This window comes from Haliotis asinina, chromosome 6, assembly GCF_037392515.1.
Source record: "Haliotis asinina isolate JCU_RB_2024 chromosome 6, JCU_Hal_asi_v2, whole genome shotgun sequence".
Classification (NCBI taxonomy): domain Eukaryota; kingdom Metazoa; phylum Mollusca; class Gastropoda; order Lepetellida; family Haliotidae; genus Haliotis; species Haliotis asinina.
In genome coordinates this window covers 3,750,143-3,763,348 of record NC_090285.1, presented here as the reverse complement: position 1 = coordinate 3,763,348, position 13,206 = coordinate 3,750,143, and the positions used below count along the sequence as shown (strand labels likewise).

The following is a 13,206-nucleotide window of genomic DNA, read 5'->3' as shown; positions in this document are numbered from 1 at the left end:
AACCAAGGAATTTTTAAATTCTTGATTACAATTGGAAATTACACCCATGTACTTTACCCCTTGGGGGCACTTTGCCAGAGATTTAGAAATCTCTGTAGACTTGTGTGTAGTAAATGGAAATGAGAGCTGGAGTCATCTTTCTGTAGTCATACAGTCAATGAGCATGTCCCATGTTGGCAATCAGCAGCTATGCCATCACGGAAATAATACGAGGATTGTAGCTTGGTGGTGGCAATTATGGATGACGATTAGTGTAGTCGGTATCATCTGCTTCGATGATGCAAGTCGGGTTGTGATATCTCTGGGAATCAGTGATTGTTGGGAGCAGACGGCAAATATTGTCTGTTGAGCATGGGCATTACAGCAGGATATTGCTGGATGGGGATGATCAAGGAGGCAACTTCTGTCGCCATCTAACTGTCTGAGATTGTCACGATCTGCATTCAGCTGCCACACGATGTCATTGATTTGGATGAGTCCCTTTAATGAGCAATAATGATGTTAACATGGGTAGTAGCATTTGTATACTGCTTCATATAATCCTGATTCCTGCTGTAAGGAGTCAGTTAAAATTCCTGCAGGTATCAGTTTGTTAAAATTCCTGCTAAAAGGGGTTTGTTAATATTGTTCAGATAATCCCATACTTGCCTGTGTCTTCTTTGTGCAGTTGGTCAAAGGCCTGTTCTTGTCTGTTTGTTAGGGTGGCCTAAGGTCTGTTCCTCATGGTCTGTTTGTGCAGATGGTCCCAGCTAATCGTTTTCCCCACTATCTGTCTTAGGAGTTGGACCAAGGCCAGGTCCTCACTGTCTCTCTGTAAGTGGCTCCAGTTTGTGAAGCTGTTCCCAGGCCTCACAGTTCCTCATTGTGCAGCTGTTCCTGGCCTGTTGATCCCTGTTTGTGCAGCTGTTCCCAGTCCTGTTGCTCACTGATTGTGCAGGTGTTCCCAGGCCAGGTCCTCATTGTCTGTTCGTGTAGATGTTCCCAGGCCTGTTGCTCATTGTTTGTGCAGATGTTGCCAGGCCTGTTGCTCACTGTGCAGGTGGCTAAAGGCCAACTCTGCTGTCTTTGTGCGAGTGGTCCTGGGTCTGTACTTTTGTTGTTTGTGAAGCTTGTTTGAGGCCTGTGTGTTGGTTGTTTGTGAAGGTGAACCCATGAGATTACCTAATTGTAAGTACGCATGATTAATGACTAGATGTTAGTTTTCATTTGGTTCTTGTCAGTGTAACATCTGTTATGCTTAATTCCCAGTACATGAAGAATGATTGATTTGTGAAACAGTATAATGGAACATTTGGTTTCGTGGTTTAATACCCAGTGAATGGAATACAGCTTTACCAGGAATTCTACACAGCATACTTCTTGTATCTTGAAGTATTTCATGGCATTTATTTTCTCGACTATCTAGTTCACCCAAGGATATTTCACTTCCTTTCACATTTGTTGCAGCCACTTTTTAAAGAATGTTTTTCTAGTAGTATGCACAGTGAAATGTGACATTATATCACCTCCTGTGAACAAACATGAAATAATGAGCTTGGTCAATATAGATGTGTAATTTGTGCTAAAACATGGTGATTTACCATTTCTGGTCTATTTCCTGCCCAGCTGGGCCTTGCGTTTATGCAGAGATTACGATTACCCTGTTGTATTTTCTTGTAAACTCAGACGGAAATAGCAATCTGCTGTATGCCCCTTTCTCAAAATCTAGAGTTGATTCACTTTAAGGTTACCATGTAGTGTTACCTCAAAGAGATTTCTTATACAATAATTGGAAGAAATTGTGAATTATATTAAACCAGGAATAACATATTCCAATATCATGTTATTGCAAGGTCAATTTTTCCTGTATAATGTTCCAAATAGCACCAACTTTGAAGTCACTCTGTCATACCACGCTTCTTTAAAAATCAATTATGCATTTCACTCACTAATACTGACTGTTAGCGCTCAGGGAAGCTGCCATATCATTTATTTCCCCCCCCCCCCAAAAGTATGTATTTAGAGTACAGTGGGGTTATGTCCCATGGAAAGCTCTTTACAAAGATCCTACACTCAACTTATGATTGAAGCCAGTTGGACAAGACCGGCAACACTATGGGCTATAGTTACTGATGTACACAGCAACTGTTTACTTTCCATATATAGCAAGTATTCTTGTTTGGAAGCTGTTTGCCTCAAAGTTTCAATGATCGATTTCGGGCAAGTCGTAAGGGCTAATAAGTCATTAATGGCATCAGCAGGAAGCTAAAGTTAGTGCATATGACCCAATATATACCAAAATATTGTCCAAAATGTGTGAGATAATAAGAATAGTGCATATTTGTAATTCGCACATATCCACACTCTTAACAATGTTCTTGGCTCTGAAGATTATGCTTTTAAACATTACTCTTTCACACAGCTGATTGCTATTGCCAGATACTATTTAATTATAGTTTAAGTATCAGTCTCCTTATGAGTCATTCATGTGTGATGGACGACTTTAAATGTGTCAAAGAATGGCAGTGATATATGTATGCAATCCCTTCCAACTAACATCCATATTTGTGTATCCCTTGCAGCGGCTGCTGGGTGCTGGGGTAGCCTGGTGATAAAAGTGTTCAGTCATCACGCTGAAGACCTGGGTTTGATTCCGCACATGATCAAAATGGGTGAAGTCCATTTCTGGTGTTTCATGACATGATCTTGATGGAATATTTGCTAAAAGTGGCATAAAACCAAACTGAATCATTTGGCTATAGCTACTCTCCAGAAATCACGAGTTGGTATGACCTGATTGAAAAAGAAAACACCCAAAAAACTAGTAAAATATGTTGCAGCCCAAAGTGGAGGTATGCTGTGAAAGCTTTACATAAGCAAATAATGTAATAACAAGATTGTATTGACTCCTGTATTGCAGCAGTAGATTTTGATGAATGTGATCATATGGTCCTGACACTGATAATCGTGGTTCCAACATAGATTGTCATGTCTGTTTAAAGTTTTCCATGATATGGTCCCAACAAGGATAGGCATGTCACTTTAAACCAAATGGACAGTCATGTATATGGATATAGCATCACTATATGGTGTCATTTGTCTATATATGTGGAGTCATTTCAGTTTAAATTCTTCATGATGTTGTTCCTACTTAGATAGAGTCATGTCAGCTTATAGTACTTCATGATGATGTCTGTATATAAATAGAGTCATGTCAGCTTATAGTACTTCATGATGATGTCTGTATATAAATAGAGTCCTGTCAGTTTAATGTACTTCCTGATGATGTTGGTATGTAAATTGAGACTTGTCAGTTTAAAGTGCTTCATGATATCATGTGTTAAACATACTCAAAGATATTATTCCTATCAGCATAGAGTTGTTAAGTACTTCATAGATTTATGGTTCTTCCACAATGCCTATGATACACAATGGTATCAGATGTATGGTAATACATGTGTCCTATTCATGTTAAGCTGCCTAATCCTCCTGGACGGAATCATTCTATTTTAGGCGTACATAATGCTTAAGATTGGATTACATTGCTTCATAGTGGTCACCTATACTTGTACGAATAGTTGGTGATGTTGTTTGGCCTTAGTTGTGGTGAATGTGAATGACTGGAGTCCATGGGACCAGCTCCTACCTGAGGGTACAACATTAGACGAGCAGAGCCTATTGATCAACACTGAGACTCAGACAAGCTGGTGTTTCTGACCGGAAGGATCAACATTGCTTCATGTGGTTTGTAATAACCGATTCCGGTCTACGGGCAGGTTTTGTCGTAACTACCGTATAGAATAACAATGAAAGGATGTGTGTTAATGGCTGAACCAACATTACAGAAGCATGCCAAATCGTGATGGGTAAATGTTGATGAGGTACATCACGACAGAGAACATGTCCAATCTCAATAACTAATATGTCAATAGGCAATAATGCTTTATATTCCCCCAACATATGATAGTTCCCATTGTTGGACAACATGTTTGAAGTATGTTCCACTTTTTGTTGCTATAAAAGTGTTCTCCAGTGTAGATCCTGGAAACTCATGATGGTGATCCTAGTGCAAAATCCCGCACTACTTGAAGCACCTGTAAATGTCAGGATGAGGTATGATGATGGTCAGTGAAAGGATGTCATGTAGATTAACTTGCTGTTTGTTGTTGTGTAACGTTTTACTTGTGCTTCACCAAGTATGACGGGAGCATATAGGGTTACCCTCAGTGTTCATGTCTCAGTCCGTTCATCCAAATGAAACAGGGAATGCACTCTTTCTACTTCACCACAAATAAAGGCTCTGTGGAATGCAATGAACTTATACATGGGCTATCTTGGGACTCTAATGGTGACAACAGAGACATTTGAACTTGCGTACATTTTGCTGAATTTCTCTGTGATGATAGTGTAACAGGGGACGAGGAGGGGGTGTATGTTATCCATTTCTCCTCAAAAACTGCTTTATAGAATTCTGTAAACTTATATGGGTCTTTCTTGGGACTCTTTTGGTGTGCGTCTCATATTTTTTTTTTTCTATTTTATTGTTTTTTTTCGTAAGTTTAAAGATTTCTCAAGTTACTTTTTGCTGAATTTCACTGTTATGATAGTGTAATAGGCGACAAAGTGGGATGCATGTTATCCACTTCATAAATTTGTCTCTTTTGCTGATGTTTGAGCTTAGTTGAATTAAATTCTATTCATCCTGTTTGTCCCATACAACAGGGGGTGAACTTTATTCACTTCTCCTCAAAAAACACAGCACAAAACTCATTTAGCTTAAGTATGTCTTTTATAGAAACTATAAAGGTGTGCATCTCATGTTTTGTTTTTGTATTTTGTACAAATGAACATAGATAAATTTTGTGGAAGTTGTCTCTCATGATAGTGAAATAAGGGATTAAGTCCACTTCTCCAAGACTTTGATCACATTGTCCCTCCTGCCACACTAGGTTGACCAGGCATCATGCAATACTGAATAAAACCGCACTGATCCATCTCAACCACTTATTCCTAACAGATACTTAACTAATGGCTATTTCACAATTTGATAATGAATGAGTTAAGTTTTATGCCGCCTTCAGTAATATTCAGGCAGTCTGTATATCATGAACCACACAATCGTATGATTGAGGGCATGAACATTGATCTACACAGCTGGGTTACTGAATAGCAATACTAGCCAGGATCTTCTAGGATCTAAGGGTCACAATCTGTTTACCATCAGTGGGACACCTCTCCAGTTTTTGGCACAATATTGTAGATGTGTCACTTATGGCTGTATGACTGGATCATAGCTTGTATATTTCACTCTTGGGTGTCTTTCCATTGGACACCTTGATGTTGTTTGTCCCATTCTTGATGTCTTACCATTGGATTCCTTAATAATTCATATGTAACTCACGAGTGTCTTTATGCTGGACACCTTGCTGATGGCTGTTTCATTCTTGATGTCTTACCACTGGATACTAGTAACTTAACTATTCATATCTGACTCATGAGTGTGGATCTATTGGCCAACTTGATGATGACTGTTTCATTCTTGAGGTCTTACCACTGGATACTAGTAACTTAACTATTCATATCTGACTCATGAGTGTGGATCTATTGGCCAACTTGATGATGACTCTTTCATTCTTGATGTCTTACCACTGGATACTAGTAACTTAACTATTCATATCTGACTCATGTGTATGGATCTATTGGCCAACTTGATGATGACTGTTTCATTCTTGAGGTCTTACCACTGGATACTAGTAACTTAACTATTCATATCTGACTCATGAGTGTGGATCTATTGGCCAACTTGATGATGACTGTTTCATTCTTGAGGTCTTACCACTGGATACTAGTAACTTAACTATTCATATCTGACTCATGTGTATGGATCTATTGGCCAACTTGATGATGACTGTTTCATTCTTGATGTCTTACCACTGGATACTAGTAACTTAACTATTCATATCTGACTCATGTGTGTGGATCTGTTGGCCAACTTGATGATGACTGTTTCATTCTTGAGGTCTTACCACTGGATACTAGTAACTTAACTATTCATATCTGACTCATGTGTATGGATCTATTGGCCAACTTGATGATGACTCTTTCATTCTTGATGTCTTACCACTGGATACTAGTAACTTAACTATTCATATCTGACTCATGAGTGTGGATCTATTGGCCAACTTGATGATGACTGTTTCATTCTTGATGTCTTACCACTGGATACTAGTAACTTAACTATTCATATCTGACTCATGAGTGTGGATCTATTGGCCAACTTGATGATGACTGTTTCATTCTTGAGGTCTTACCACTGGATACTAGTAACTTAACTATTCATATCTGACTCATGAGTGTGGATCTGTTAGCCAACTTGATGATGACTGTTTCATTCTTGAGGTCTTACCACTGGATACTAGTAACTTAACTATTCATATCTGACTCATGTGTATGGATCTGTTAGCCAACTTGATGATGACTGTTTCATTCTTGAGGTCTTACCACTGGATACTAGTAACTTAACTATTCATATCTGACTCATGTGTATGGATCTATTGGCCAACTTGATGATGACTGTTTCATTCTTGATGTCTTACCACTGGATACTAGTAACTTAACTATTCATATCTGACTCATGTGTATGGATCTATTGGCCAACTTGATGATGACTGTTTCATTCTTGAGGTCTTACCACTGGATACTAGTAACTTAACTATTCATATCTGACTCATGTGTATGGATCTATTGGCCAACTTGATGATGACTGTTTCATTCTTGATGTCTTACCACTGGATACTAGTAACTTAACTATTCATATCTGACTCATGAGTGTGGATCTATTGGCCAACTTGATGATGGCTGTTTCATTCTTGATGTCTTACCACTGGATACTAGTAACTTAACTATTCATATCTGACTCATTAGTGTGGATCTATTGGCCAACTTGATGATGACTGTTTCATTCTTGAGGTCTTACCACTGGATACTAGTAACTTAACTATTCATATCTGACTCATGAGTGTGGATCTGTTAGCCAACTTGATGATGACTGTTTCATTCTTGAGGTCTTACCACTGGATACTAGTAACTTAACTATTCATATCTGACTCATGAGTGTGGATCTATTGGCCAACTTGATGATGACTGTTTCATTCTTGAGGTCTTACCACTGGATACTAGTAACTTAACTATTCATATCTGACTCATGAGTGTGGATCTGTTAGCCAACTTGATGATGACTGTTTCATTCTTGAGGTCTTACCACTGGATACTAGTAACTTAACTATTCATATCTGACTCATGAGTGTGGATCTATTGGCCAACTTGATGATGACTGTTTCATTCTTGATGTCTTACCACTGGATACTAGTAACTTAACTATTCATATCTGACTCATGTGTATGGATCTATTGGCCAACTTGATGATGACTGTTTCATTCTTGATGTCTTACCACTGGATACTAGTAACTTAACTATTCATATCTGACTCATGAGTGTGGATCTATTGGCCAACTTGATGATGACTGTTTCATTCTTGATGTCTTACCACTGGATACTAGTAACTTAACTATTCATATCTGACTCATGAGTGTGGATCTATTGGCCAACTTGATGATGACTGTTTCATTCTTGAGGTCTTACCACTGGATACTAGTAACTTAACTATTCATATCTGACTCATGTGTATGGATCTATTGGCCAACTTGATGATGACTGTTTCATTCTTGAGGTCTTACCACTGGATACTAGTAACTTAACTATTCATATCTGACTCATGAGTGTGGATCTATTGGCCAACTTGATGATGACTGTTTCATTCTTGATGTCTTACCACTGGATACTAGTAACTTAACTATTCATATCTGACTCATGAGTGTGGATCTATTGGCCAACTTGATGATGACTGTTTCATTCTTGATGTCTTACCACTGGATACTAGTAACTTAACTATTCATATCTGACTCATGAGTGTGGATCTATTGGCCAACTTGATGATGACTGTTTCATTCTTGAGGTCTTACCACTGGATACTAGTAACTTAACTATTCATATCTGACTCATGTGTATGGATCTATTGGCCAACTTGATGATGACTGTTTCATTCTTGAGGTCTTACCACTGGATACTAGTAACTTAACTATTCATATCTGACTCATGAGTGTGGATCTGTTAGCCAACTTGATGATGACTGTTTCATTCTTGAGGTCTTACCACTGGATACTAGTAACTTAACTATTCATATCTGACTCATGTGTATGGATCTATTGGCCAACTTGATGATGACTGTTTCATTCTTGAGGTCTTACCACTGGATACTAGTAACTTAACTATTCATATCTGACTCATGTGTATGGATCTATTGGCCAACTTGATGATGACTGTTTCATTCTTGAGGTCTTACCACTGGATACTAGTAACTTAACTATTCATATCTGACTCATGTGTATGGATCTATTGGCCAACTTGATGATGACTGTTTCATTCTTGATGTCTTACCACTGGATACTAGTAACTTAACTATTCATATCTGACTCATGAGTGTGGATCTGTTAGCCAACTTGATGATGACTGTTTCAAGGATAAACAGTGAACTCCATAATGAATCATATCATGGATGTCCTCTACTGGACACCTGAAGGAGGCATTTCTCTCTGTAGGGTGCAACTGACTGTTGTATTAAACATCTCTGTAGTAGATATCTTACTATTGCCAGCCTCACCTCCATGTAAGTCACTGTTTGTTGTTGAACCTTGTGCCTTATATTGCTTAATTTACAATTTGTTGTTTTTTTAATAGTTTTTACGGTTGAAGAGTTAAACCATTCTTCTGCCATTTGCTTTGAAACCTGACACTTTCAGCATCATGAGATCTGAGCAGGACCATCCAATAAGAACAGACCAATCTGGGCATAATACTACTATCTTTTACCCTGTTGATCGTGCAGGCTCTATATTTCACCATAAAATTTTATGTTTGAGGAATATTTATCGGAATATTATCACAATGATGCCCCTCACCCTCAGTGATTTTGAAAAAAAGTATGCAATAAATGTCTCTAGTTTCCTCAATGAAACTCTTAACCTCAATGTCAGCCACTGACAGTTATTGTTAAAAGGATAGAAGAAATTTTGTCCACTAGAGACTATCCATGTGATGCACTGACTTTGTATTGTTGATAATCATAAAGTTCTAGCTATGCTGGTCTGTGCCATGTCATCAGTACAGTCTTTGATATTTCATTTGTCTCCTTCAGATCTAACACCATTTGAAATGAATAGAAAGCTGTTGTAGCTGATCTGCACAGGATATCTGGAAGAATTGATTGTGTGAAGCTAGATTGCAAGTTTGTCATGGAAACTGAAATATTTGATGTAAAACTGTATCATTCAATCATTCCAGGTCTTTAGACAATCATGATTTCTGCCTCATCTCTGTACGAGAATATTTTGCAGGAAATACATTTTTTATATCATGGTGTTATTGTGTTGCAAGGGTTATGGAAACTGTTATTATTTGATTTAGGTATAAATGATATAGAGGGTTGATTAGTTGATAACAGGTTTATAACCCTGACTGAAGCTGATCTTGTGTGTGAACATTGAATAAATCATAAAAGTTGGAGTCAGTTGGGCCGTAACGCCTGAGTGAGTCAACATATATGAGAAGTAGTATTACTGACAATGAGGGTTTGTGGCTTACTCTCAAAATACACAGCCTTATGCTTGAGTAAATTTAATTGGATATTTATATGATCATGTGCTACTGGGTTGTTGATCATGTCCTGCAATATCACCGAGACGTGTGGTCTGGCTATTACTGGAAGTGCATATCTACATGAACTGTGCACAGTTCATATATATCACACCTCTGGCTAAGCGTTTATGTATCCGGCTTAGAACCTATCTTTTATCACATTCTATTTATTGCAGGTGGCATTTAATTATTTTTGATCAATTTACATGGGACAACCTGTCATGTAGGTTACAGAGAATGGTTGAGATGAGACATTGCTGTATGAGAAGATGTGCTGAATTTAATGTACCTTTCAATTTGCATTGGGGCATGCCCATTTTGTGTTCAAGGAATACAGCACTTAACAATTTTGTGCCAATAGTCTGTAAATAAGCAACTAATGAACATTTCTTTTGATGTTGATATGAAGAGGAATAAGGAGGATTGACAACTTCTGTGTTGCAATGGAAGTTTGAGTGTAGATGTTAATGCCATTATCAAGCAAATAATGCACAAGGAGAAGGTATACATGAGGGATGTTTGAGTTTCAACAAATGACTGGGTTGAAGATGTTACTGAATAGTGTAAGGAAATATCATGGTCATGAAATCAGGTGGATGGGGCAGGGAATAGTTACTGTTGTGTTCTGGGTTAGATGATGGCCAGCTGTAGGAATGTATGGAAGGGTTACTGTTGTGTCCTGGGTTAGATGATGGCCAGCTGTAGGAATGTAGGGAAGGGTTACTGTTGTGTCCTGGGTTAGATGATGGCAAGCTGTAGGAATGTAGGGAAGGATTACTGTTGTGTCCTGGGTTAGATGATGGCCAGCTGTAGGAATGTAGGGAAGGGTTGCTGTTGTGTTCTGGGTTAGATGATGGCCAGCTGTAGGAATGTAGGGAAGGGTTACTGTTGTGTCCTGGGTTAGATGATGGCCAGCTGTAGGAATGTGGGGAAGGGTTACTGTTGTGTCCAGGGTTAGATGATGGCCAGCTGTAGGAATGTATGGAAGGGTTACTGTTGTGTCCTGGGTTAGATGATGGCCAGCTGTAGGAATGTAGAGAATAGTTACTGTTGTGTTCTGGGTTAGATGATGGCCAGCTGTAGGAATGTAGGGAAGGGTTACTGTTGTGTCCTGGGTTAGATGATGGCCAGCTGTAGGAATGTATGGAAGGGTTACTGTTGTGTCCTGGGTTAGATGATGGCCAGCTGTAGGAATGTAGAGAATAGTTACTGTTGTGTCCTGGGTTAGATGATGGCCAGCTGTAGGAATGTAGGGAAGGGTTACTGTTGTGTCCTGGGTTAGATGATGGCAAGCTCTAGGAATGTAATGAAATGGCTGATTAAGAGGCCCCTTAGCCATTAGAAAACTACTGATTGCTAGATGAACATGGTTTCAAGTTAATTAAACTTTTAATTTAATTGAAATTAGTCATATTTTAAGTGTTTGATTGAGTGACCTTGATTTGCAGTTACTGTGATACCAATCTTACAGAAGTCTTGCCCATCTTTGATCCTAATGCAGTCGTTCATTGATACCAGCTTGCCTCTAAAGGTGTAGCAAAATTGGCTCAGTAATTATATGCTGACTACACATTTGTGAAAACTGATATTGGATTTGCTGAAATTTATCATAGATGGATTAAGCAGCACAGGTTGTGATTTAGAAATGTCTGTAAAAGTTATTAGTGGTGGGGTTTGAGGGGAATCGATTATCTGCAGTTGACAGTGCTTTATAACCTATTGTCCTCTCATGGAGAATAGTCACATTTGGTAAACTTGCATTTGGAGCTTCATTGTAATGAAGTGTTTCATAACAGTTCCATTATCCTGAGGCATTTATCCTGCGGGAGTGGACTTGGTTTGATCTGGCACCAGTGTTGCATAACGGAACAGGCATGGTACCTGGTATTCCCTGCTTTCTGCTGGTGCTTGTACACCAGTATGCCATCTCTCCAGGGACAAGGGCGGATGACATGCTGAGAGATTGTCCATGGAATTATTTTGTATCTGTCATTGAAAATGGTCTTTCAGGTAGTGTTGGTATGGAGAATCAATATGGTACATAAAGATAGACAATTGTAGTCACATTTATATATTGCAGTCTAGTGCCTTGCAGTGCCTGATGCAGGCATCAGTTAATGGAAATCAAAGTGCTGCAGTCTTAATTGTAACCTCTGACATCCATTTGGCAAGGAACGAGAATCAATGGGCAGACTCTACCTCTTTTTGTCATCATCTCTCTGTGCAGTCGGCAAGTAATACAAGGAATATATGCTAAACCTTTGGCCAGTTTCAGAGAATATGTTTCTGGGAAATTTTGAATGAGAGCTGATGATAGGTGCCTACAGTAAATATAACAGAAGAGAATGAATGGAAACTTGTTAAAAGTAATTATTGTTTGAAGAAGCTGTCAGTGGTCACTTAATGATCATGGTAATCAAAGTCAGATGGAGAAATTTATCTATAAGGCAGTTTATAAGGCAATAAACATTTCAGTGTGAAGGTAAACTCAGTGAGTTAAAGTGGATAAAGAAGACGAAGTTGTGGTTGTTAGTTGTGAGGGTCATGCTCTTTGGAAATTAACTTTGATTCAAGATGATTGAGGGAAAGAAAACCTCACGAGTATGTTGAAGGTATGATGTCTAGAATTGTTGAAGAAATGTGTTGATAGCTGATTTTTAAATGTAGAAGAGATCGTTGATAAGGTGATTATTCAAGACATCTGTTGAAAAGTATCTTGCAACTGATAAAGGCAGCAGCGAAAATTTGTCAGATTTATGTTGAAAACATTGTAAAACTGTTTGTAGGGATTTTGGTGTTGACAGTGAGAGACTTTCATTATGTTGTCCATCACATCAACTGGTTTGTCTGCACTTGTGGCTTATCAGCGGTCCGCTATGTCATACCTTAAGTATTGGTGACTATGCAAAAAAAAGCAAACAAACAATTAAAGATTAATCTCGTGATTGTTTAAGCCTGACAAATGGCCGTAGCTGATATTTTCACATCAATAATGGAAATAGAACCAGTGAGCCTAGTGCGTTCACCAAGATCATCATGACAGAGACGAAATGATATGCCATGAATGTGAATGTTATAGTTAAAATTATGGCTGTTACAGAATGAAATCAGATAGGCCTTTGCCACGGAGCAAAACTGGAACAAGTCATCATTCAGTTGAGGCTTAGTTTGTCGCAAGATTCCCAATGTTTTTGTCCTCATTCAACTTATTGATGCTTTCTTGGTCCTGTGTCCAGCCATCTTTGATGCTTTTAATTGGGAACGTGAATAATTAATCAATGAATGTCACATGGAATAGGTTCCGTTGTCAACGTTTCATACCCAGCATGGTTTCACAGTTAGAACTTTTCATTACGTTATTTCCAAGTGTCTCTCATAGGATAAATAAGGAATGGGATAAATGGATTGACTTGAATCCAGATATCTGTGGATAGATGTGTTGTGTAACACAGTGTGAAATTAGGGTGAAGGACT

The 13,206-nt window shown here is 38.5% G+C and overlaps 1 protein-coding gene across 1 annotated transcript; it reads right to left on the bottom strand.

Moving 5' to 3' along the window:
- Nucleotides 1-849: 849 nt before the first annotated feature.
- LOC137286740 (mucin-1-like) lies at nt 850-11,216 on the bottom strand. The gene is made up of 3 exons (XM_067818722.1): nt 11,202-11,216; nt 10,288-11,027; nt 850-1,120 (listed from the first exon to the last, which is right to left on the bottom strand). The coding sequence occupies exons 1-3, from the start codon at nt 11,214-11,216 to the stop codon at nt 850-852; spliced, it is 1,026 nt and encodes a 341-aa protein (XP_067674823.1).
- Between the last annotated feature and the right edge of the window lie 1,990 nt (nt 11,217-13,206).